The 25,456-nt window shown below is 53.2% G+C and overlaps 9 protein-coding genes across 9 annotated transcripts; 4 read left to right on the forward strand and 5 right to left on the reverse strand.

Moving 5' to 3' along the window:
- Positions 1-475: 475 nt before the first annotated feature.
- Positions 476-2,375, forward strand: CLUP02_03417 (amino acid permease; the record flags this gene model as incomplete). The annotated part of the gene is made up of 3 exons (XM_049282439.1): positions 476-783; positions 888-2,070; positions 2,139-2,375. The coding sequence occupies 3 exons, from the start codon at positions 476-478 to the stop codon at positions 2,373-2,375; spliced, it is 1,728 nt and encodes a 575-aa protein (XP_049139582.1).
- Positions 2,376-2,861: 486 nt separating this feature from the next.
- On the reverse strand, positions 2,862-6,337 carry CLUP02_03418 (uncharacterized protein; the record flags this gene model as incomplete). Its single annotated transcript, XM_049282440.1, has 4 exons — positions 2,862-2,950; positions 3,054-5,232; positions 5,285-5,382; positions 5,431-6,337. 4 exons carry the CDS (start codon positions 6,335-6,337, stop codon positions 2,862-2,864), a joined length of 3,273 nt encoding a protein of 1,090 aa, XP_049139583.1.
- A 36-nt stretch (positions 6,338-6,373) lies between these two features.
- Positions 6,374-6,791, reverse strand: CLUP02_03419 (uncharacterized protein; the record flags this gene model as incomplete). The annotated part of the gene is made up of 3 exons (XM_049282441.1): positions 6,374-6,457; positions 6,535-6,676; positions 6,736-6,791. The coding sequence occupies 3 exons, from the start codon at positions 6,789-6,791 to the stop codon at positions 6,374-6,376; spliced, it is 282 nt and encodes a 93-aa protein (XP_049139584.1).
- A 312-nt stretch (positions 6,792-7,103) lies between these two features.
- CLUP02_03420 (WD domain-containing protein) lies at positions 7,104-8,573 on the forward strand (the record flags this gene model as incomplete). The annotated part of the gene is made up of 1 exon (XM_049282442.1): positions 7,104-8,573. One exon carries the CDS (start codon positions 7,104-7,106, stop codon positions 8,571-8,573), a length of 1,470 nt encoding a protein of 489 aa, XP_049139585.1.
- Positions 8,574-10,668: 2,095 nt separating this feature from the next.
- On the forward strand, positions 10,669-12,847 carry CLUP02_03421 (insulin-induced protein; the record flags this gene model as incomplete). Its single annotated transcript, XM_049282443.1, has 8 exons — positions 10,669-10,802; positions 10,862-10,932; positions 10,979-11,052; positions 11,100-11,240; positions 11,351-11,374; positions 11,441-11,529; positions 11,595-12,411; positions 12,467-12,847. The coding sequence occupies 8 exons, from the start codon at positions 10,669-10,671 to the stop codon at positions 12,845-12,847; spliced, it is 1,731 nt and encodes a 576-aa protein (XP_049139586.1).
- Positions 12,848-13,509: 662 nt separating this feature from the next.
- CLUP02_03422 (uncharacterized protein) lies at positions 13,510-14,239 on the reverse strand (the record flags this gene model as incomplete). The annotated part of the gene is made up of 2 exons (XM_049282444.1): positions 13,510-13,694; positions 14,005-14,239. 2 exons carry the CDS (start codon positions 14,237-14,239, stop codon positions 13,510-13,512), a joined length of 420 nt encoding a protein of 139 aa, XP_049139587.1.
- A 1,986-nt stretch (positions 14,240-16,225) lies between these two features.
- On the reverse strand, positions 16,226-16,792 carry CLUP02_03423 (uncharacterized protein; the record flags this gene model as incomplete). Its single annotated transcript, XM_049282445.1, has 2 exons — positions 16,226-16,487; positions 16,545-16,792. 2 exons carry the CDS (start codon positions 16,790-16,792, stop codon positions 16,226-16,228), a joined length of 510 nt encoding a protein of 169 aa, XP_049139588.1.
- Positions 16,793-17,840: 1,048 nt separating this feature from the next.
- CLUP02_03424 (ATP-dependent protease La domain-containing protein) lies at positions 17,841-21,141 on the forward strand (the record flags this gene model as incomplete). The annotated part of the gene is made up of 6 exons (XM_049282446.1): positions 17,841-18,067; positions 18,139-18,249; positions 18,304-20,001; positions 20,604-20,758; positions 20,797-20,983; positions 21,042-21,141. 6 exons carry the CDS (start codon positions 17,841-17,843, stop codon positions 21,139-21,141), a joined length of 2,478 nt encoding a protein of 825 aa, XP_049139589.1.
- A 605-nt stretch (positions 21,142-21,746) lies between these two features.
- Positions 21,747-23,001, reverse strand: CLUP02_03425 (uncharacterized protein; the record flags this gene model as incomplete). Its single annotated transcript, XM_049282447.1, has 3 exons — positions 21,747-22,682; positions 22,738-22,878; positions 22,936-23,001. 3 exons carry the CDS (start codon positions 22,999-23,001, stop codon positions 21,747-21,749), a joined length of 1,143 nt encoding a protein of 380 aa, XP_049139590.1.
- Positions 23,002-25,456: the final 2,455 nt, after the last annotated feature.

The raw sequence follows: 25,456 nt of genomic DNA on the forward strand, positions 1-25,456 counted from the left end.
CCCAGGCTCGCTCCCATCTCGAGGGTCTTAAACCAATCTGCTTTGGCTCTAGTACCGTTGGGGCCAACTGTCTTATCATCGGTGAAAGCTTGTCCTGTCCACCTCCTCCGAGATGTCTAGGGTCTAGGCCTCACGTACGACCTGCCATCCATGCGGAAGAACGGGACTAGGAGGACGGCGTTGCCGGGGACTGGTAGGCCAGAGTCCTGACCCCATGGCACTGGTACACTCCTGTTGCATCCAAGCTGGCCCAGGGGGAGCGACAGAGTGCGCGGCATCAAACGCTGATACCCGATTGCCTGTCCATCAAACTGAAGAATACCTGCCTACCTTGTCTTGCTATTCTGTGTGTATATATACCGGGGCCTCTTGGCGCCAACCCTCGCTGTATAGGTTGCATTCTTCGTTACCTCGTTTCTCTCCAAAACCAACAACGAGCTCGAGGAGCCAGATTCACTTGGTATCAGTCCTCAAGATGTCGCACCAACCTACTGTTGTCGATGACGACAAGCACTACACCAAGGACCCTGTTGTGAACAGCAATGGCAGCTACGGGGGATCTCACGATGAGGAGGTTGGAGTTGTCACAAAGGGCGAGCCCCTCCAGCGAAACCTGAAGAACAGACACATGCAGATGATCGCCATCGGTAAGCTTCACCGTACTCCCTTGTTCTTCTCGGGCCCTCGCAGTTTTACTGACTCTGTACTGCAGGCGGTGCTATTGGTGCTGGTCTTTTCGTCGGTTCTGGTGGTGCTCTTCGAAGTGGTGGCCCTGCCGCCTTGGTAAGAGGTCATCGACAGTGCATTGGAAGTTTCAAGACTGACGAAAGGAATGATAGATTATCGGTTACATGATTGTCGGATTCATGTTGATGCTTACTACCCAGGCCCTCGCTGAGATGGCTGTCTTGTACCCCGTTAATGGTGCCTTCTACACATACGTCTGCCGATTCGTCGACCCTTCCTGGCGAGTATACACACATCGCCTCGTTAGCCGACCCGGAAGGCCCTTTTTCTAACATGTACACCAGGGGTTTTGCCATGGGTTGGGATTATGCTATCGCTTGGTTGACCGTCTTGCCCTTCGAACTCGTTGCCGCCAGTATCACCATCAAGTTCTGGCGCGATGACCTCAACATGGGCATCTGGGTTGCTGTCTTCCTCGTCGTTCTCGGCATTATCCAAATCTTCGGCGTCCGCGGATACGGAGAGGTCGAATTCGTTCTCAGTCTTATCAAGATTGCCGCCTGCATCGGCTTCATCATCCTCGGTATCGTCATCAACTGCGGTGGCGTCGGCGACAAGGGCTACCTCGGTGCCAAGTACTGGCACGACCCTGGTGCGTTCCAGAACGGCTTCAACGGTTTTGCTGGTGTCTTTGTTGTTGCTGCTTTCGCCTTCGGTGGTACTGAGCTCGTCGGTCTTGCTGCCGCTGAGTCCGACAACCCGCGCAAGGCCATCCCCATGGCTAGCAAGCAGGTCTTCTGGCGTATTGCGTTCTTCTACATTGTCAACCTCTTCATCCTTGGTCTCATTGTCCCGGCCAACGACCCCCGCCTCTTGGGTTCCTCCGGCGCCAACACCAAGGCCTCCCCCTTCGTCCTTGCCATCCAGGATGCCGGCATCAAGGTCCTTCCCTCCATCTTCAACGCCGTCATTACCATTGCCGTCATCTCCGTTGCCAACAGCTGCACTTTCGGTTCCACCCGCACGATGCAGGCCATGGCCGAGCGCGGCATGGCTCCTCGCTTCCTCGCCTACGTCGACAAGCAGGGCCGTCCCCTCTGGTGCGTCCTGATCCAGATCGCCTTTGGTCTCCTCGCCTTCATCGGAGAGTCCGCCGACAGCAGCACCGTTTTCGGCTGGCTCCTCGCTCTCTCTGGTCTCTCCTACTTCTTCGTTTGGGGCTCCATCTGCCTGGCCCACGTCCGCATGCGCATGGCCTGGAAGGTCCAGGGATTCACCCTCGACCAGATCCCCTACAAGAATCCCTGGGGCGTCTGGGGCAGCGCCGTCGGCCTGTTCCTCAACATCATCTGCCTCATCGCTACCTTCTACAATGCTCTCTACGTAAGTTTTCCTTCTCTTTCCCAAAACCTTTGCCATGAATCACATTGCTAACGTTCTCCTTATTACAGCCCTCTCCCAACGCACAGCCCGATGCCACGGCCTTCTTCCAGGCCTACCTCGCCGCCCCGATCGTTCTCTTCCTCTATCTCCTCTGGAAGCTTATCTCCCGCGACTGGCGCCTCTACGTGCCCCTCCGCGAGGTCGACCTCAAGTCAGGCGTCGTCCTCGCCGACCCCTCCGACGAGCCCGCGGAAGTCAAGACCTGGGCCAACCTCCCCAAGCGGGTGGCTCGTGCCTTGTTCTAGACGGGTGTAACACATCCAAGAGATGGAACAAGTTGCTCCTCTCCTATGTTGGAGAGGTGGCTTGTAGATAAAGCATGGGTGTGGGATATTTGAAAAGGAGGCGAAACTTTGCATAGAGCGTACAAACACTAGAAAAGTACTGCTTTGAGGATGGGAGACGTCATTATTATACCTTAAAGATACCAATGTTGAATTTTTACTTTCAAAAGATCGTCCAAGTTATCTCTGTGAACAGTTATCTGCATGACTTGAAAAGTTCTTGATCAGAATAATTCAGTACAAAAGGGACGCGGTATGACGTTGAGCCTCACTCCCCAGAATTGTACAAAGGTCTCAGGGCTACACCGACAGTTGACGCCCTGCCGAAGAATTCACGTGCAAGGGAACATACGTAAAAGCAAACTAATATTGGGGCCAAGAGTCATGATGCAACTATTTTCTTCAACTATGAGACGTCTCCAGCAATCATATGTACAAGAAAGTGCTCTATTGGAAGGGAGGGGGCCTCGACTCAGCACAGCGCTGTTCGCGCCATGAAAGATAAAATCCAGGAATCGTGGCGATCCATGCGCTCGCTTGGCCAGTGTGTACATTCAATTCTAAAGAGCCAAAACCATCTCCGTCTCTATAACGGCCTGGCAGATGTTGTAACCAGCTAAACCAAGCCTCTCTATCTACTAGTTCGCTGCTCGCCCGCCTCCGCCGCGAGATCTCTCTCCACCATCTCGATCGAGCCCAAACTAGGGAAACGCTTTGAGAAATCCTGAACGTAGTCATCCTTCTCCTTGGCAGACATCTCCAACACCGGTCGTCCGGGCAGTCCCACGCCTATGAGATGCTCAGAAGACATAGATTGCGACGGGTGGGGCTGCTTCGGCGGCGAGCCCGGTCTACCGCCGGTCGGCAAGCTATTCAGGTGCATTGGCTTCCGAGGTGCAACTGGCCTTGGCCCCGGTGTAGACCGTCCGGGTGTTGGAACCGGCTCATTTGCAGAGGGCCGTACTTTGTTAACCATCACATCTGAGGAGTTTGACGGCGTCATGGGGCGAGGTTTGGCGCCGCCCACTGGCTTCCTAGGGATATCGGGAAGCTGCTTGTCCCTGCTGGTGGGCGAGGATGTGTCTGTGTAGATGCCGTACCCCTGAGCAGTGCGCGGAACTTGGACTGAAGACTTCTGGCCCTCACTTAGCAGATTTTGAACCCTGTTTTGGATACTGACAGCCCGAGAGACGCCTCCTATGCTCTTTGGCAGCGATCCGGGACCGCCGGAACCTGGTGCTTGGTTGGTGAATCTTTGGCGATATTCCGCTGCAGCCGCTTCAACACGACGTTCTTCCTCTTCAAGGCGCAAACGCTCCACCTCACGTCTCATTGCCGGTGTCATATCCTCAGTCTCCTCCAGGCCTTTACCATCATCGGTTCGGCCATCGGTGGCTTCCGATCCCTCAATGGGGTCCAATGCACTACCCCGCTCGAGCTGCTTGAGTGGCGACGGAGTCCGAGCCGGTGGTGGTGCTTGATTTCCCTCGAAACGTTTGAATGCATCTCCAAATTTGCCAGCAAACATACTCTTCGTACCGGATAAAGAGCTAAGACTTCCGCGTTTGCCATGCTTGGAGTGCCAGTCTCGCTTCTTCGAGTCTGACTCTTCCATACTGCGCAGGAAGTCCACATTGGACTCGATAGGGGCTTCCTCTTCCGGCTCTGCTACTGCAGGAGATGGCACCCTCTCGGGGAACTTAGGGGACATGAGACCGGGAGAAGGAAGAGGCTTCGAGGAGCCTTCTTTCTCTCGCAGAAAATCTAGATTTGATTCCAAATGAGTGCTTACGGGGCGCGGGCGTCCGTCAATGGATCTTCTCGACTGGGCACTCGCATCGAGCAGCTCCAAACTTGGCCGACCTCCTTCAAGCGACGGTCGAGAAGATGATGGATGTCGCACATGCGTTGGGCGCAGCTGATATGAGGGAGCTCGAGGCAGCGACCCCTCTTCGTTCCCTGGGCGCAACGGTAGAGCCTGGTCTTGCTGACGGGGAAGGCTCGTAGACCGGTGATGATCTGTCGCAGGTACCTTCCACACGGGCATCGCTTGCGGAGGCTTGTGTTCAGGTGGAGGTGAAGCTGTCATTGTCCCAGTTGACACATATCTCGACGGCTGTGGCTGAGGCTGGTACTGCGGCTTGGTCTGTGAAGAGATCGCCTGCAGTTCCGGGTTCTTATTAATGATGGCGTGCGCTCTGCTCATCTCCGTTGGCTTTGGAGGAGCAGATGCTGTCTTGGTAAGTCCCACCGTACCTGGGGGAGGCGACTTGACCGTTGGCGGCGGGTAGGAAGCAGTGACTGCCGGTGCGACAGTTCTCGGTCTGGCCTGTTCTTGGTGCTTCGGCGGGGAATGGGATGTCGGGAACTGATCCGCCGACCTGTCGGCAGACCTCGGGACCGGGACTCTCTGCTGCTGTGCTGGGGGCGGTGTATGGGAGTCGAAGTTGAACTTTGTACCATGCTCGTGGAGGATGGAGAATTGATCAACGGGCGGGTATCTAGACGCAAATTCATCCACATCCCCCGCCATAGCTACGGATGGCGCCGCCGCCGCAGCACTGGTAGCGGGCGCATCTAGAGCGGCAAAAGGGTCTCCGTTTGTCACTCTCATAGGAGACGGGCTTGGTTTAGCCGCCTGGGAAGGCTGAGGTTGTTGGTTAGCGGCCGGCAGCCTTCCTCTTCTCATAGGAACAATATCGGGAATGGCCTCCTGCTGCTGAGCAGGCGGGGAGAAGACGGCGCCGACTTTTTGTTGGGGCTTCTCCGTAGCAGAGGGTCTGCTCTGTTGAGTTGAGGGCTGCTTTCCGGCATAGATCTGTGCAAATGTCAGTCACATGGCCATGATGCCTGTGAAACAAGGTTCCTACATCATGAATCGGAACATCACGTCCTTGCATCGCACATCCCTCACGGAGGACCTGGTAGATGTTTGGTCTTGCCTGAGGACTCTCGCGCAGCATGGATGCTACTTCTGTTAGTTATCATGACGTGGCCAGTGTCTCTTATTACTCACCAATAAGTTTCTTCAGCCGGTCTGAGAATACAGGGTAGCTGGGATACTTGAAGCTCGCGTTAAGAATGGCCAGCTGTCCCTGGTCCTCGAAAGGTGTTGTATAGTAGCACAACTTATACAAGAGAACGCCCAAAGCCCAAATATCCGACTTCTCGTCGATGGGCTGTTTTCGGTAGACGTCAACCATCTCTGGACTTCTGTACTGCATGGTGGTATGCTTCTGCACATCCTCGTCTAGAAGTCTGCATTCGACGACGGTCTGGGGCGCGGGTTTCGGCGGAGCAGCAGATCCAAAATCGCAAAGCTTGAAACGCTTCTGTGAACCATTGCTCAGGATCAAAACGTTTTCGACTTTCAAGTCCCGATGAAGTAGCGGTGGCTTGAGGTAGTGCATACAGGCGACACCTTCTGTTATATCGGTAAAAATGTGGAGGATCTCGGGTTCGGTCAAGCGGTGTTGTAAACGGGTGTTCATGAAGTCGATGAGTCCGCCTCCATTGCAGAATTCCATGAGCAGAAACACCTCGTATCCCCCTCCTCGCATTTCCGATGCATGGGAATCGATGTATGTGACGATAGGGCGATGGCCCTTGAGCCTCTTCATAGTCTCGACCTCGATTCGCATGCTGCGCAGAGCCTCCTTATCGGGAACGGCGACTCTTTTCAAGACAGCCATGTCGGTGCCATCGACAGCTTTCGGAAGCTTTACCAGATAAACGTGTGCGAAGCCTCCCTCGGATAGGTATTTCTGGATTACTACCCTGTGACCTCCGACCTGTATCTTCGTTCCGGGCGTGAAGGTGCCGGCAGGCGCCGCGGCCACAGGGGCAGGCATTGGGGCGCCATAGGTGGCAGGGTGAGCAGCTCGAGGAGCCGCAGCGGGCATATGATGACCGTAGGATGCCATGTCGGCCAGATGGCTTCGAAAAAGTGTTGTCGGTAGTTAATGTGGCCGTTCGGAGGATTCAGCCAGGCCGAGGATGTCGTGGGTCAGCGGGAGGAGGTTGAGGTCGAGGTCGGTGAGATGCTGGACGGTGAGAAAGCACGGGAGTAACAGAAGAGCGAAAGTGACATTGACGAGCGTTTGCGACCCGAGCAAGGAACAATTAAGCCATTCTTAGGTGCCGATGGTATCGATGGTGTATATTGGTGTCTTGGAGGAGTTGGTTCTAGGTTGCCATTCAGCTGGACCTGAACTTGGACATGCGTAGTGCGTAGTTCGCAGGTATGGAGTGTCCCTCGGTCGCTGTTAGTGGTGGAGCGCTGGCATTAAGGCCTTGGGAAGTAACCAAGACACTGGCACACCCTGTTCCATGTTTCGCAATGCAGTCGGGGAAGTGTCGGGTAAATGCACCGGACATGTTGTCATTGGCTGAGCAGCTGGGCCAGAGAGGCATGCCAGGCGGCACCAAGTGTGAGACTCGTCTGATCCCGTAAACGTTCAGGCAGAGATCCAAGTTCGTTGGTGGGGTAGATTCAGCTACCTCTTACCTACCCATGTCGTCTTATCGATATCAGATAACGATAAGATAATTTATCGATTTGATAATTTTTTTTGGTCCTTGCCTGGGTCTCGAGCCGCTTTGCGCTGCAGAGCTGCAACTTTTTTAATCTGATCTTGCACGCTAGAAAACTTACGCAGGCCCAACGGAACGACGACGAAGATAATCAAAATGGTTACCAAAAGAAAGAGAGTCGAGATCGTGGATGCGACTCCCGCATCCAAGGCAGCACCCTCGAAGAAGACCAAAGCAAGCACCAATGGCTCTATCTCTAAGCCGTCAAAGGCGTCTAAGGCGAAGAAATCAACAACTGTGACGGGCCCCGCCGAAGAGGTGACGATACAGATTGTCACCGGCTCCTACGACCGAGTTCTCCATGGCGTTACTGCGACAGTCAAGCCAGAGGGTAAGGTCGAGTTCGCTGACACTTTCCTATTCTCTGCGCACACCTCGGCCATCCGCTGCATCGCCCTATCCCCTCTCTCAGCACCCATCCCCGGCCAAGGCCAGAAGGTCCTTTTGGCGTCTGGCGGCACCGACGAGCGCATCAACCTCTACAACCTTTCGGCGCATCCCCCGAACCGCAAGAACCAGGACGCCCTCTCCGCCGTCTCCGCTCGCCCTATTCTCGAGAACCCCAAGAACAGAGAACTGGGAACGTTACTACACCACTCGTCGAGCATCACCAAGCTATCATTCCCCACCCGATCGAAGCTGCTTTCCTCGAGCGAGGATTCCACAATTGCCGTCGCGAGAACGAGGGATTGGTCCGTCTTGTCGAATATCAAGGCACCGATAGCCCAGGCCTCGGGCAGACCCAGCGGTGACACCGCGCCCTTTGGCGGCGCGCCATCCGGTGTCAACGACTTCGCCATTCACCCCAGCATGAAGTTGATGATCAGCGTCAGCAAGGGCGAGCGGTGTATGCGACTGTGGAATCTTGTCACTGGCAAGAAGGCCGGTGTCCTGAACTTCAATCGCAGCATGTTGCAGGAGGTTGGAGAAGGAAGACATTCTACGGGAGAGGGACGGAGAGTAGTTTGGGGAAAGACAGAGGATGAGGACGAATTCGCGGTTGGGTTCGACCGAGACGTTATCGTCTTTGGCATGGACAGTGTCCCCAAATGCCGTGTCATGCCCGACACGCGGACAAAGATTCACGACCTCTCCTACATCACCGTCGACGGCGAATCCGAGTCAAGCCTATTGACGGTGTGCACCGAGGATGGACGGGTCTTGTTCTTCTCTACCAAGGCTGACGACTTGAAGAAGCCCGAATCAGAAGACAAGACCCTGTCGAGCGCCAAGTTGGTCGCTCAGATCGGGGGCAAGGACGACGGTGTTGTTGGCCGCATCAAAGACACAGCCATTCTGCAAATCCAGGAGGGTGATTCCACGGCACTGCTGGTGGTTGCTGGCAGCAGTGATGGCAAGTTGCGAGTCTGGAAAATTGGCGCAAAGGAACTCGCCGCCGGGAAGGGCGAGAAGGCTGGCAAATTGTTGGGAACTTACAGCACAAACAACCGCATCACATGCGTAGCGGCATTCACGATGATCCCTCGGCCAGAGGGAGTGGAGGAGAGCGAGGACGAGGTGGATGAGGATTCTGACGAGTCTGAGGATGACGACGATGAAGAGTAAACTACAGCAACTGTGCAATAGCAATGATAATCCAAGATATCCGTGTGACAGCAATTATCGCGTCGAATCCAGCCCCTCGGGCATTGTAGAGGTCCATTCCGACCGAAGAGGAGTGTGGATTTCAAACGGCGGTCGGAGAGACGGCTCCGACTTACCGTTACCAGGCGTCGGGTCGTTGATTTCTCAAACTGGCCTGTGCGGCAATCCGCTGATCGGCATCAAACGTGTCTCGTATTAGTCTGCAGATTGCATGCCAATCCCCAGTTCTGTTCTTTGGCACGGGCGTTTACAACTACTGCGGAGGTGCGTCGACGGTCGCCTCGATGGGTTGAAGGTCCGAGGGTTTGATCTTGGCTACGGCTTCAGATCAAAGTTTGGTGGTGATGGACCATGAGGGCGTGGTAGGCTAAGAAGTCCGAGATATTTGCAGAACGGGCTGACTACTTTAATTAGTGTAATATGGGGAATGGGCGGAATTGACAAGACATGTGCCGAATCTAGAGACACGAGAAAGTAAGGAATACCACGCGTGTCAAGAGTCGTGTTCAAAGTTTTCTTCACAGGCGTGGCTTCGAGCGTGCAACGTCTGAGTAACGGGTGATATAACTCGGATTTCTTGTCTGTGTCTCTGAAAATGGTGACTCGAAATGGCACGAGGGTTGATAGCCGGCAAGACATTAGACCCCGACGGTCCACGGGAAGCAAGGCTATCGCCGTCTTCCCGCTTCCCCCCCCCCCCCCCCCCCCTGGGCCCCTTTGGACCTTCGGTACCTACCTTGCCCTGATTGAGAGTCCTGCTGGGCTTAAGTCTAACAATTGCGTCTTAGTCATGACTCAAACTTGCGACTTTTCATCTCCATTGTATCCCCCCTTCGTTCTCCTGGAATTTGATCAAGGAACATGTCTGAATACGCGGACTGCTCGGAAACGGACAAAAGCCCCTCTTCACGCCGAGTACCAAGCATTAGCTAAGCTGGCAGGGAGGTAAGGGTGGCGTTCGTTCACGCTTGCAAGGGTGTTCTCGCGGCTCTTACCAAGTACATACTGTGGTAGACTATGCCAGGACAGTGTGGAGAGGAAGTCCAGTTCTCAGGTGAAGGAAAGAGCGGAGAGCTAACTGGTACTGTCACGGGATCGCACCGGTGGGTTTTGAAGGCACTGGAGGGGAAAGAAACGCGGTCAGCCGCTTCCACTTTGTGCACTGGTCTGGCTGGCCGGGAGCGATCAGCGCTGTGGTGTAGCTTGGTGCGCCTGCGAAACGGGGTGACGGGCTAGCAGAGTGTGGGGTAGCGGCGAATCAGCAGGTCAAGAATGTCATTTCAAGAGCCCAATTCTGGTGTCGAGGGGACCTTCCGCGCCTGCTGCACACTCCTTGCACCCAGTCATGTGGCTCCACTAGGACACACAGCTTTTGCACGCAGTTGGGGCTTGGCGGACCTGGAGTTCCCTAGCTTCCCGGCTCATACGCCCGGGCATGCTTCTTTTCGCTGCTCACCAATCCGAGGGATGCCAATGCTCAACAGCGGGGGGAAAGACTGTTTAATTGTGTGCAGGTACGAAAAGGTGTGTGTAAAAACTGCAGAATTTTTTGGCAAGCTACCTTGCGGTCTCCAGTCCGTTTGGTCACTGTGGTCACGCAGCATATCAGCATCAGCACCACCTCAGTGTAATGTACACTATCAACGATTGCAACGGCGATCCAGTCAACGGCAGGTGAGGTGCATATGCATGCAGATTCCAGAGAGGAGAAGGCAATGCAAGCCTCACACGTTGGAGGTGACTAAAATGCCGTAGGTAGGTATGGATGCAGAACAGAGAGGTATGTATGTTGCGGTACAGGCAAGCCGCAAAGACATGGGTAGGTCTCCATAGCTAAGGTACTCCCTCCGAAAGTACCCCAGGTACGAGGCAAGGTACGAATATACATTTACAACCTACAGAACGAGTATCCGCACCCCAAACAAAATGTACTTCGTCCCTGCAAAACAGGCACCTCAATGCCAAATGTGAAAAGTCCAGACATGTGAATATTACCCTATTTTCCCAGTCACCTCCACTCCCCTCTTCTCACTTTTCTCTCCTGCTCGTAACTCCCATGCAACCTCTTCCAACCTGCTTGTCCGTTGCTGTTTATTCACTAAGCCACACAACGCAGAGACCACACCACCATCACGCTGTGATTCCCCTCTTCTCGTCTGTTGCCCGCATCTGTTTTACCGTTCGTGTCTCGTCCGTGGTCGTAGCCGTCGTCGTCCCGGACCAGAGACGCGCATAAAGAAACACGCCAGTATTCCTACCGACCTTACATGCGGCAGACTCACGGCCGCTAAGAACAGACCCTCACGCCTTGCTTACTCTCGTCTGCCACGGACGCCAGCAAGCCACAGCGAACTGACCTCTAAGAGATGATGCCGCCGTCGCCGCCTCCTTCACTCCCGTCACCCTAACCTACCGCCTTGTGCCCATTTTCGTCACTCCCGTCTGTTTATAGCTGGTCGTCTCGACTGCTTTCTTTCCCCGGTACAGGCACATTGGTTCTTTCCTCTCTCCGCCGTCCCTCCACTCCACCCACCGCCAACTCCCACGACATCCTGTGGCAGGGTTGTCTTGCATCAGCTCCTCCGAGCCAACTCAACCTCGACCTCTCACGCTCCACGCTCAGCCGTCGTATTTCCCAACAAAATATACGACCCTGGCTGCTTATAGTACTACACAACCTCGACTCTTCCAATCTTCCTCGACCTACCTCTGTTCGTCCGAATTTCTCATCATCTTAGCTCAAGGCAAACTCCATAGCCCACGTGAGGCGAGACACTTGCCTCCTCGTCTGAACTTAACCTGTGACGACAACAACACCTTCCGCACAGTCGAATGCGGGGACCGTCTGGGCACTCTTATACGTAGACATTGAACCTCGCTGCCATCCGGAGCCCGAGCCTGCACCCTCGCTTTTATTGTGAGCACATAACTGAGCCCTACACCCTCTCGCCGACTAGCTCTCTGACTGATTGTGTCCTATAGTCTCCAACGCCTCCCTCTCTTCCCCGCTACTCCACGAACTACAAACATGTCCGACGACGGCCCCCGTCTTATAAGGCCTATCCCTCGCCGTCCCTTCGAACTAAATCACATTGCTCCGACTCCTCCAGAAGACAACTCGTCTTCCCCCAGTCCGAACCCTGAATTCGATTTGTCGAGACTGCACAATGCCCAAACAACGTCTTCAGAGTCCGGCTCCATACCTCGCGCCCAGTCGGTGCTTAACATGACCGCATCGACGCTGTTTGGGATCTACTCGCCAACCACATACGGCAGAGACTCGCGAGATGAGCCGGATACCCCCTGGGGTACTGGGGCGCAAACACCTATCAAGAGGGCCAATGTTGACGACACCACATTCGAGCTCATGAAGGATCGCTCCAATCTGTTGCGTCGCCGGCCCTCGTATCGAAGTGGAGCGAAGACTCCGCCGCCCTCAACAACAACCACGGCCCTGTTCAACCTGTCCCGCATTGCACTTCTCTTTGTGATTGGTATGGGATACGGACTAATGGTCACGAGGTTGCAAAATGAGCACAGATTCTCATCGTTCCAGGTCGACAGTATGATGAAGCCCGGCTATGACTGGCAGTATCTCACATTATGGGGCTTGTCTGGCGTTGGCCTAGGCGGCCTCCTCCCTTGGTTCGATGGCGTATGGGAGGATACGTTTGGAAAGGAGGAGGTAGTTTTGGAGGAGACGAACGGCAGCCCACCACCAGAAGATGTCAGCCCTGTAAAGGACTGGGCTGTGGTTGTCCGCAGCATAGGCGCTTTTGTTGGCATTGTATTCGCCATTGTAAGTGTATCCGTGTTTAAGTGAGTTTCGAATTGGAAAAATTAACAATGGGCAGCGAAAACTTCCCTGGGCATCTACCCTCCAGGTGTCTCTCACTTTGGCGCTGGTTAACCCGTTTCTGTGGTATTTGATCGACCGTTCGAAACCTGGGTTTCTGCTTTCGGCCGCTGTGGGCTTGGCGGGATCGGCTGTACTCCTCGGCATCAACCCAGATGTGATGCCTACACCATCATCTCTGACCTACCGGAACGAGTCGGAGCGGGCCTACTCGGAGCCCATCGCTCTCGGTGGGCTCGCCAGCCAAGAAACTATTGAGACGGGCATTTGGATGCTCAGTGTTTTGTTCTGCAGCTGCGTTTGCTTTGGCAACATTGGCAGACGATTGGCGTTGAACAAGTCGGCGTCTGCGCGTGGCCGATGGGCTGGTACCAGATGACAAGATCGTCTGTCATGATGGAAACTGTATCATTTCGGGTCATGAGTGTTTCCTAAGCTTTGTATTCTTGGAAAGGTTGGAAACGGTTAAAAGGGGCATATCCGTATGGATACGAATATCCATTCCAGGGGTGTATTCTGAACTGTATTTGGTATAAATAGCGTAATGATATTCCCAGCGTCGAGAAATGCTGCTTTGCTAAGCGGCTGTCGCTGGTAATAAGCCATGCATTGCCCCGGTGCACCTTTTCGTGTTTGAGACCACGACACTAGGATTCCAACTCATATCATCACACTGATGCTGCCATCATCCGTCCTGTCGTCCGTCGAATGCACAAAAAAAAGAGTGAATAAGCCTTCTGATCTCGATGTATCAATTTCCAACGTGTATGAAGCCGACTTCGTACCAGTCAGGTTTGACTGCAGTATTCCTCTGAAGTGGGCTCTTCGTCTCACTGTTTGGTGTATCCTTCTACTTTTCCCGCATTTGCCTCTAGTTGTAGTAATTTCAATTTTTCCCAATATTTTCAAGCTTCTTGACGGCAAACCCGGCCAATGTCAAATCAATCTCTTTCGCTTCTTTTTGCCTTTTCAATGTGTGTCGACGATGTAACCCCTTTCCTTCTTCCAAGTCCATACCACCGTTTTTGTTTTTCTTTTCTTTCAGATAGCCTGCTTCAAGACATCGACAACCGCCTGCGATCTCGAAACAATATCGTTGCCGTAATCCACCTGCGGGAGACCAATCATGGTGAGCAGCTTCGGGTTGGCAATCATTTCGTTGACCGTCGCCGATCGGCCGCAGACGTCGACAAAGGACTCGGCGGCTGCGTCGGGGCCGCTGCGACCTGGTACGCCTGGGAGTGTTGCTCTCCATGCCAGCGATTCGGGCTCCTCTTTTTTTCTTGGTCCCCCCCCCCTCCTCCTTATCCGTTTCCGTACTCCTCCCACACTCCAACTTCTCCGTGCCGCCGGCCTGGTCCCCGCGCGCGCGCACTTGCGCGGCTCGGAGGGAGGGGGGGTGGGCTCGGGTACGGGGTCCGACAACACATCTCTTTCCGACCTCAATTCAAGGTCGACAAGAAAAGGGACAACACGTGCAGGGACTGGAACCTAGGCGGGCGTCATGGCATTTCAACAAACAAAAATGGTCCTAACCGATATCTTGCTGAGGGATCTGCTCCGGATACCGCACGGGCTCGCCGTCGCGGATGTGGTCGAGCTCCGTCATGATGTACCGGGAGCGGTTGACGTAGTCCCAGACGTGGAAAAGACCCTTGTGGGGGTTCGGCGGGCTCCAGGCCGGGTGGGCCTCGATGGCGTCGATGAGCTCCGTGAACTTTTCAATGATTTTGGCGCGGTGCTCGGGGGAGGGGAGGCTGAGGGAAGACATGATGGGTAGATAGGGAAGACGTAGATGGGAAGTATGTTCAACGCCGATGTGGAAAGTGAAGCAAGCGGGAGGAGAAGAGCTGCGGTGTAGGATAAGTAAAGCTGTTGAATATGAGAGTTCCAGACTTGGCTTTGGATAGAAAGCTATAGCAAAGATACTAGAGTCCGCAAATGTCGGTCAATCGGTAGAGTAAAGAAAAGAAGAAGTGGGAGAGGATTGGGAGGAAAAATCCTCCGAAAGCTTCCTCAATGTCAACAAACTGTCACATGGAAAGTTTCCTCTTCTGTGAGTTGTCGGTGAGGGTAAGCAAGGGTTTGGAACGCGTTGCCGCGTTATTGTGGCATGTTTTCCAATCGCACAGACTCGGCTGGGCAACCAAAAGGCAGAAGAAAGCCACAGCTTCAACTCGAATTAGGTTGCGTTTTTTTGGCTGATGAGGGGAAGAATAGCGAGTGGGGTTTAAATGGCGGCATCTACCCTTGAGATGGGTAGAATGGAGGGGTTCGAGGGGTTGATGGGCAAACATGGGTTCAAATGGCTGGTACAGCACCGAAGATCTGCTCTGAAACTGGAAGCTCAGTTGCTGAGTCCATATGACGATCTCGTTACAGACATGAAAGGTAAGGTGGGTTGCGTGGTTACACAGAGACTAACATCATACAGTATATGCAACATGGTATTAGCCACGAAGCCGACTGGTTCCCAATTTCTTAGAGAACTTCGGCGCCTAGTTCGTGCATGCCTTGGTACTTCTCTTTTTCTCTCGTGGTACCGAGACATTGATCTCTTCTGGCCGAGCTATGCAGATTTTCCGACCAAGGAGATGAAAGTTTGTGGTGTAACAACAGTCTTACAGCAACTTACGCCCGCAGTGATAGTGATTACTTGTCACATATATTATCCCCAGTGGCTGAGGATTTTAGTCGACAACGCCCAATGAGAAGCTAAAACTGCGGAACAGTTGAAGGATGTGATACTCGATAGATTTTCGCCTCGCACTTCTATTCCGGGCATAGGTGTAGTGCGAATTGCGCTACTCTAGAGTCGAACTCGAGCCATCAAACGACTCTCGTTGCCTCGTAAGGTAGTAGCGCGTCTAACATACGCTTAGTGCTGGCAAGTCAGGCTCCGCGGCCCCGGCAACATTGACTATCTGTGAGGTGAAGATGGCTGGCGGCGGCAACGGCCACGCAAGACGTCTGTGGCCAGGGACAGGCGCAAGACCGGCTGGCAGAGTGGCAACCGCAGAAAAGCTCTACAGCTGGCTAGTGCGCAGGAAGCGAGCGGTATGTGAGTAGCCTCATGACTTTACGCCACTACATTGCTTGAGCAAGGCTGAATCGAGATCCTGCTGTCTGCGTTCTTCGACCAAAGAGGCTAGTTGTTCGGGGCACTACTCACATTTGTTAGGCTTCGTGAGCGATGAGCAGCCCCATTGTCTAGTAGTGTTAGGACTGCGATCAGTCAAGAGTCAAGATCCGAGGCTGACGACTAGTAAGCAGGACCAGGACTAGGAATTATGGGAATCGAGGACTAGGTCTAGGGCCAATGAGGACTTGCCAGAGCTGAAACCGAGTTGGGAAAAAAGTCATGTTGCAGATGCTCATGAGACTGAGAGGGAGACATCCGAGACACGGTCGCCCGAAGGATAAGTCAGTTCTGCGCTTCTCAGACCTAATAGGGAGACTTATTGCCTAGATTGCCGAGAAGAAAATAGCCAACAAGGCCAGAACTTCAATGTTGAGCGAGAGGTACAGAAAGCAGCGGGCGTGAAAGGCAGGGGGGGAAAGTAGCCAAAGTGTCATGACGCACTGGATCTGAGAAGCTGAGCTGCATCTGAGTGGGCGCGGCAGCGAACAAGGCGCTGGAAAAAACGCTGGACCCTGGCTTGCCCGGGCATGTTTGCGCTGTCTTGGGTACGTGCAGGCGCTAGCGCCGATTGCCGGCCACAATAGAACCGAGCGGGATCGTTAAAAGCAGTTGCGATCACTTTCCAGAAGGCTCATCTTCGTCCGACTCAAGCATCGAGGTGGGAGGAAAAAACGCAGTTTTGTGTGGGAATACGGGCCACAGGCACACATTGTTGCCTCCAGTTTCCCTGATGAGAGACAGAGGCGTCCGCCCAGCGGTACTCGCGAAGTCGCGGTACTTGTCGGCATGGATGAAGCGTGGTGAATGGCCATGCTTGCTGATGTCAGGGTCCTGGGTCTCGTCCGCATCGAGATCTGGCTGCGGCCGCCACGAATACCTAGGTACGTGGTATTATTTTGCGGTGTGGCAGTTGTACTCGTAAGTTGCCGGCCACAGTGGTATTTCGGGTTTTGGCCTTTCGGAAATTGTTGGTTGGACGGTTCGGGGAGATGGAAAGTCCCTTGCAGATTTACGGTTACTGAATCTTTTCCCACGACATACGAGAGATTGCTTGTGTCTTGCCGCAAAGTCGATAGATCGCCTACCCTGCAATACATCCCGGCCGGGATTCGGACCAGAACAGACAAGAGCAGACGGGAGGGACTCGTGGAGGCGGGCCATCCTCCGAACATCACGTGGCATGTGTTGTCTCATGTCTTGCTGAGGTAAGCAGTCCCGACAGCGCGTGTGCACCTTCCAGGAAGCCCGCAGAACAGATATCCAAAAGAGGGGCAACAAGATGCTCAATTGCGTCATACCATAGGTCCGTATCTCTGTAAACCTGCAAGTACCAGTTGACAGTGTCCAACAGCAAAACTCATATAACACAAGGCAGGTTGTCTAGGTTCTAAGGCTCCCTCGAAACAAATCAGGCAGTCGACCCCTCCATCAATTCGAGGCAAGAGGCAAAAACGCCCCGATCAAGCGTCTTTGAGCACATGAGATGAGCTGAAGATCTAGGACATCTACCGAGTTTAAATGTGCGTAAACACTGCTCCACAAATATCACAGAGTTTCCAGCTACTGGGAATTGCAGATCAGAAGAACAGTTAGTGCCGGTAAAAACCAAAGGCAGCTCGTAGCTCCAAGGTAAGGCAAGCCCACAGTCGATCAGCCCGCCGTGCAGCCGTTGAGAAGGGAAAATCTAGAAAGAAAATGCACTAGGCACGGAGAACAAAAACTGATTGAGCCATGTTGTCCCAATCGGTCTCCCGTTCTCGCACTCACGCTTCAGGTTCTCTCGCCCGTCTCTATTGGACCCCGTGGTGTCCAAGACTCCAAGTGTCGTCACAACTAGCCTAGAAATTTGGCTACTGACAACAGCCCGCTAAGCCCTTTTCCGACTAGGCGCAAGGGGCCCCGTTCAGGGCATCTGGGAAAGAGCCACAAGAGCCCGCCCATGCGTCGTCGCCTGCCGCGAACTTCGCAACTTGTACCGGTACTTGACATGACCTTGGAATCTCGACAAGGACCGCCGGGCCTGGCGCTGTCCGGGGGCGGCTCTCTTGCTGCTTCCTCTCATTGTTCTTTCCTGCTTGTTGCTGAGATGTCGCTCCCATGGCTCCCCAATCGTAGCCCACCTCTGCCTTTCTCTCCAATTTCATTGACCTCATTGCACGGCCACACCATCCCCCGAACGCACCCCTCCTAAACCGTCCAGCCGCCCAGCGAATTGGTAACTCGACGTTAAATGTATGACGCCTGCCAGTTGTTATCCACCATCATTACCTTCGCGCCCCCAAACGTACTCTTTCTATGCGACAGACACTGGCTTGGTACATGCATCCCGCCAGTTCTCCAGCTTCTAGCTCCGGCCCTCGGTCTACTAGCTTTGCCGGTCTCTCTTCACCTGTCCGCTTTTGATCTCGTTCAGGCGCATCATGAGATCCGCTCGTTTCTGGAACCTCTGCAGCCCTGGTGATCCCGCATATATGACCCCTGGTCACTGTCCCCCCGTCTCTTTCTTGCTGGATCTTACATACGCTCAGGTGGCTACACGAAATACATAGCCATCCTCCACCACTCGACTTCGGCGGCGCTTCGTTTAACTGTCTCGACTCACCGACGACACGTCCATTATACACCACGAGAGCAGGATTGTGCTAGGGAAGAAAAGGTCATTTACGAAACGAACCGGTCGCGAACTCATACAGACATCTACCTAAGCTGTGCCAGCACCGAGCTGGTGGAGACGGCTTCATGTCCTCCGACCAACCCCGAGTCGTCGAGAGCAGACCATCGGCCCTCACGTCCAACCCGGTACACGAAGCCGAGGACGAAAAGGATCATGGCACTGTCGAACGGCCACTGGAGGGCGACCAAATTCGAGGAGTCATTCGCCTGATACAATGCCGAAAATGCTCCCACCTTCTCCAAGAGCCAATTACACTTCCTTGCGGTCGAAGCCTCTGTAAACAATGTGTCCCAGAAACACACACTCGAGAAAATATATCATATCCCGCCACGCCAAATAGATTACAAGGCTTCGAATGCCCTTATGTGGAATGTGGGAAGAACCATGCCGTGGGCGACTGTGGCGTTGATGTCATCCTCACCAAGGCAGTCAACAACTTCAAGTTTGAGATGGAGAAGGCGAAAGAGACGAGCACCAAAGCCGAGATCTCCACGCATGTCATCATCAACAGTTCAGGTGCTGGGCAGTCAGATATGAGGGACGACAACGCAGAAGTGGCGAGGGTTGTGAAAGGAGGCCCCCTGCTCGCAGTCTATACGTTGGCAGATACAGGCGAGTTGGACTACAACTCAGCCGTCACTTTTGCCGAAGTCTCGTCACTCGGAGATGAGGCTACATCAATCGACTCAAGGACATTTTCCAAAGTAAAGGAATCTGTACGCACGGAAATGGACTGCCAGGTTTGCTATGCCTTGTTCTACGACCCTCTCACGACAGTTTGCGGCCACACTTTCTGTCGATCGTGCTTACACCGCGTGTTGGACCACTCCTCCTACTGTCCGATTTGTCGACGAGGGTTGTCAGTTAGCCCTCTGCTATACCAGGAGTCATGCCCATCAAATGAGAGTCTGAAAACCATCATTCAGACTTTTTGGGCCGATGCCGTTCTCACAAGAGGCGATGCTTTGGCGGCGGAAGCAATGAACAGACATCGGGAGTTTGATATTCCTATTTTTGTCTGCACATTGTCGTTTCCAATGATGCCGACCTTTCTCCATGTCTTTGAGCCGCGCTATCGCCTGATGATACGCCGAGCTTTGGAGGGCGACCGAACTTTCGGCATGGTGCTACCTCAACGACCCCGGACAGCCAACGACACACACTTTGTGCAATACGGAACCCTCTTACGCATTGTGAACGCCGAGTACTTTGCAGACGGCAGGAGCCTGATCGAGACATCTGGCATATCACGCTTTAGAATAACCAGACATGGCATTTTGGATGGATATTTGGTGGGGAAAATTGAACGGATTGACGACATATCGATCGCGGAGGAAGAAGATCTAGAGGCAACCGAGACACAACAAGCCCTAGAAAGATACGAAAGCGCAGCCACACATCAGAGCGAAGACTCGAGTTTGCCGAGACCACTTACGACTACCCCCGAGGATCTCTCAACAATGCCAACTAGCGACCTTCTGTCCTTGGGTGTTTCCTTTGTGCAGAGAATGAGGCAACAAAGCGTGCCGTGGCTGGCACAACGAATGCTGGCTATTTATGGGGAATGCCCCAACGATCCGGCACTTTTTCCTTGGTGGTTTGCCAGCATCCTGCCAGCCAAGGAATACGAGAAGTACAAACTTTTGGAAACACGAAGCGTCAGAGAGCGACTCAAGATCTGCTGCGGCTGGATTTTGGAATGGGAGTCAAGCAGGTGGTGAGTAATCCCTGCCCGATGCTTTCTTCTTTTGCGCCCTTTTGTTTGGAGTTTTTCCGTACCGATTCAGACGCTCTGTAAGGGTTCTTTTATAGAGACTCGGTGTGGATGTCATTGTTGCCCCCGTTTGCTTGTTATTAGACAATTAAACAGACGGGCTAAGGTGCAGAAACTTTCAGGAGGGCCCTTATTGACGGCCGCTCAGGTCCCTCTCAGACTGCAGAATCTTCTGATGCTGGGGACTAGCTCAGCTACGGGCGCCGAAGGCCTCGCCCAAGAGACATGAATTGAAATTGGCCACGAGGAAGCCGAGACTTTGGCCTACGAGGGTTAACTTATCGACTACAAGGCTCCCTCTCCACTGGGATGTTAGGATGCGGGGGTGGCAGTTGTCGTGAATTTCTCGCATTTGCATGGCAGCATTGGGCATGTACTAGGAATCCTTCACGGCATTATATTACGACACAATACAGATACCAAATTGGCCTATGTAGGTATACTAGAGAACCATGTCAAACAGAAGTTGAAGAATGCAAATTCGCTCATGTTTCCGACGTATGCAAATTCAAGTCGATGTCTAGCTGTTAACTTACCCAGGGCAGCCTCGAAGATAACAGCTTTGTTGATGATTCTCATGCTTCGTCAGATACCCCCGATGTAACCAGGGATATATGCTCAGCAAGTGCCACCACGCGAGGGATGTTCTCCAGAGGGGACATTGGCACCTTATTCATACTAGACAAGCCTACGACCGTCCGTGACTTCCTCAAAATATCTGGTCGTCGTTCACTTTAGACTACAACTTTCACACATCCGTCCTCCTTTGCCACAACACGACCGATTTTGCCATCTTTCAAGCAACTGTCTTTCCGTCATCATTCACCACCTATTATTATCACCTCAAAATGTTTTCCACCGCTTCAAGGACACATTCAACGACAAGCGCTTCGGCAAGGAAGCCAGGAATGATTGAATCAACGCCGTAGCAGCTGTACCCAAAGATACAGAGATGCAGAGATAGACGACTGGGAGCAGGACAGCGCACAGCGGACATCAATGAAGGCTGGTGCGTCCGAGTTGGCCGAAACTGGTGCGGAATTGGAAATCATAGATGACTTTGCCAAGAAACCAGTGTTGTAGAGTGGGCATTCAATGTCGGCCTCTTGCTCTGCTGCTACTTATCCTTTCTGTTTGAATGGTGCTGGTCTTCAATGCCTTTGTAAATTGCTTCAATAGAAACTTATAACAATGAGTAAAGTGACTGTGTTCGCAATTAACAACCAAGTCACAATTCAGACGCTTGATTCGAGGTAAACGAGATGCGCACCCCGCCGTGATCAAGCTTCTGTCAAAGCTAGGTCTGTTGAGAGATCCCCGTCTTTCATTCGGACAAAAAACAGCCTATACGTGAGATAGTCACTAGGACGCAAGAATAATGTCATAACTATAGATTGGCTCGGCTCTTCAGTCTCCTTACACAATACTTTGACTTGGGAGTTTTGCAAGAACGTTCTCCGCTTGGGAAATCTCCGAGCAATGGCTAGCTCAAAGGGTCCTTCTAGTGGCCTATGACACTCGCGGTGCGTGGATGTAGTCAAGTCGACTTTCTAAAATGGGCAACTTCTACTCCCCGTGCTTGGGCGTCAAACATGACGCCTTTAAGCATCCATGACGCCTCATAAATAGCAAGAAAAGCGAGCCCGAGCCATGTCGGCCGGCACAAATAATTCGAAGGCACCCCGAATTTACTGAATTCCAAAAAAGGCATCGTCAAACTTGCCGTGCTCCATTTCTGTCATGTCTCCAAAAAACATATCATCGAAGCTGTTACCATCGCCCCCGTCGCCGCCCATGTTCATATCGAGGTCCATGTTCTCCATGCTTGTATTCCCATCGAGGTTGAACAGATCGTCGATGTTGGTGGACTCCTGCTTCTCCATCTTGGCTTCCACCGGCTTCTCTTGGCTAGCTGCCGACGCTGTTGCTCCTGCCGACGCTGTTGCTCCTGCCGAGGCTGGCGGGGCTGCACCAGTCTCTTGTTTCGTAGCGCTATCTGGAGGAAGGAGATTATCGAGCGACAAGAGGTCGCCGCCTATGTCGCCGGAGCCGAATGATATGTCCATGGCCGCATCCTGTACCTGGGCTTGGTCTGGTGCCTCGTTGCTGGGTGGCGCCAAACTGAAGGTCATATCCGTGAAATGGAACTCTGGGTTGTTGCCCTCAGTACCGCCTCCAGAGTCGTCACCAAGACCAAACAAGTCATCCATGGGCGCCTCTGGGGCACCTGAAGGCTGAGGTTGCGAACTTGGCGGCTCGGTCTTAAACTCCTGCTTGATCTCGCCCATAGGGGCCATCATAGCCGGTGGTGCAGCAGGTGGTGCTGGTGTCATCTCCTGCTTCACTTGGGGACTGGGTTCGGGCGCTGGCTGGAAGCCGACGCCCATGTCAGGGAACGGAGCCATTGATGGTGCTGTGCTTGGTTCTGCGGGAACCCTCTGCGGACCCGTAGCCTCCGTGGTCTTGGGTTCATTCTCAGGAGGCGTTGGCTCTCGAGACGAAGAGTCGAGGTCGATGGCCATGGGTGATTTGGTCTGCGCCTCGACTGGCGCAGGCTGTTCCACCGGTTGTCTTGCCTGCTGAAAACGATCCAAATCTCTTTGTAGGGCAGCCTTGGCCCGTATCTGCCGTCGGTGTTACTACTAGACGCAAGAAAGGGACCTCACTTGAGTGACTTACTATCTCGCTCTCCAAATCATCCAGTTTCCAGTGGAAGCTCTCGATGATCTCTGGCATCTTTGTTTGTAAAGAGGCTTGGGCCTGGAATTGATGCCTGCCATCTTTGCTAAGAGACTTCAGTGCCTTGCCTGTTTGGACCAGCTGCGGATATGATCAGCCATTACAGTCACGTATTTGAAATTACCAAATTTTACATACCACATCGTTTATAAGTCCATGCAGTGCTTCCGCAGAGTCAGAAGTCGACGCCTTCGAGTTTGCCATTGCAGCGACGTGACGCCGCTGGCTATGAGTTCAATGGTCAAATATTCTACGAGCTGCTCGCGTTTTCGAGTGCGTAGGATCGATATGCCAAGTCGAAATGTCGCGACACAGTAATATGTGACAGTCGACCATTCAAGGGGATGTGTCAAACTTGATATTATGAGGTCGAAGAGACTGAGAGAGGCCAGGCGTTTCCGTATGCGTCGATTATGTGAACTCTTCGGCAGTGGAGAGAGTGAGAGAGAATGGAACCGTCGAAGCTACCTTATTGAACCGATTTGATGGGATGATTGAAGTTGATTTGGTAAAAGTAAATCGCTGGATCGTTGCTGAAGTTGCAGTCGATTCTTCGACAACCAACCAAACACCAATGTTTGACGTCTGAATCAGCCAAGTTCCCAGCCTTCTTCCCCGATGAGCCGGTACGTACCTGCGGTGAGTTTAGGTAGATTCTCTGTCGTCGACTGGAAGGCGAGACTGGAGCCCGGGCGCATAGCTTGACCTATCAGACACATTAGGAAGCTCAACCAATGAACAGCCGAAGCGTACATGCGGGCTGCTGTGGCCATGCAGTTGCGCCACGCCCACAGCAATCACAGCTCCTAGCGCCAACGACCTGAGGAAGGAACATTGAATGCACTGTGAGCCCCGGAAGTAACCCCGCACCTGCCATACGGCACGGGGTGAGCGCAAGACAAGCAGGCGGCAGTAGGACACTTTCCCCTCTTCTATTTCCCCTCTGTCTCTGGCTCTGGTTCCACCTTTTCCTCCATGCATCAGATCACGACCAACGTGGAATCTTGGGACGAAGTCGACTGAGAGGGTGTTCTTCAGTTGAAACTCGATTGCGTCGGACGGAAGACTCGTCGAGGGCCGTAAGCCCCTGCGAGGAGCTCTGATCGACGAGAGTCTGGTCTGCCTACGTATGCGTACCTTCAATGTTTGGAGAGGCACAAGCTACCTTGGTCTGTCAACACTTATCTTGCTGATATTGGGTCCCCAGACGATGACTTGGATTCCCTTCCACGCTCAGTAACAACCAGGCCACATGCGGAAGAGGTTCCCTGATCTCTCGGAGGACGTTGTTGCGGATGCGGAAGACAAGGGCGAAGCCCACCGTCGGAGGTATGGGTAACCCTATTGCTGCCGCCGGTGAGCTAACCCAGGACATCGTTCGTCCCATCGTGCCGGGAGCCCTCCTCCCGGGAAATTGGTTGCGTCCTGCAACAACAAGTTTCGTAACCCACATGCCCGGTCATTGATGCCCGGAACTCTAGCGTCTTGGGGGTCCTTATGCATGCTGAAGCTTGCTGTGACTTTACACAATGTAGGTAAGAGAATGTCTAGCTGTGAGACATCCCGAGCCACCAAATAATCAGTGATGATGAGCCTGATGATATGAAGTCGGTTGTCGGTCAGTCGGTCTTGAAAAGCAGAATGGATCCTTATTCTAGTCCATGTACCGAGGAGAACCCCCGACAGTCTGTTCTTGATTGTGTGCTTGCAACAGGTTGAGCATTGATGTTGTGGTCCGCCAAAGCTAAATGCTTATATTCCATGGTTGAGGCTATTAGTGCCGCCCTCAATCGCGACTTGGCGTGAGGCATGAGATGAAATTCTGGGAGGCTCAGTCGTCTATTGAAGAGAAAGTGCCAGTACAGCTGGTAATTTATTTACTATGCATGCGGCAGGTGAGCCTGAAAGACGCTTAAACAGGGAGTGCGCCGAGGCATAGCTGGGATATCCTTTCCTTTAGGCACATCATTTGGCACGGTGATCAGTCATGATTTCTGCATTGAGACTCAAGGCTTGGAATCCTTCCTATGGCGACACGTTTGCTACCATTATCCAACTCCGAGGTCAGGGCCCCCATTGAATCGAGTTCTGTTTGTTTGCACTGGCCTTTTCACCTTGGTGGGAGCTCATCTTACATGGCCTGTTGGCAGCCGCAAATTTCATTTCACTGCTACGCATTTGTAACTACGTTCATCCACGTCCAATCGAGAGTGTGATCAATGCAGCCTAGGTATATGTGCATCTTTCTATGACCGACTCTCAGGTTCAATGAGTGATCCATTGATTCAGGAAATGTCAAAACCAAGCGCCCGTCATGTCTAGCTCTGACAGGGCCTGTCCCGCCTCCCGCGACTCCCGTCTGGCGCAGAAAGTTGAATTGGCCATCCAATGTCTGTGATGGTGCAATGCTCAAACTTCCACGTCGTCAGCGGCCGTCCCAGGCTTCGCTCCTTGCCCAAGCAAGTTTAGCGCAAGTCGCTTAAGCATCTACCTGTTGCAGCAACACCCCTTTTTTGTTTCTTGCTGCCATCCCATCTCTCCCATTTCCCCTCACTCTGCAAGCCCTGACCAAGCGGAAGGCTCACCCGTTGGTTCAAGGTAAAGAAGGTTGAGCGAGTACCGAGTGTGAATCAGGTGCAGCTAAGCTAAGACTCGCAAG

Source organism: Colletotrichum lupini, chromosome 2 (assembly GCF_023278565.1).
Source record: "Colletotrichum lupini chromosome 2, complete sequence".
Classification (NCBI taxonomy): domain Eukaryota; kingdom Fungi; phylum Ascomycota; class Sordariomycetes; order Glomerellales; family Glomerellaceae; genus Colletotrichum; species Colletotrichum lupini.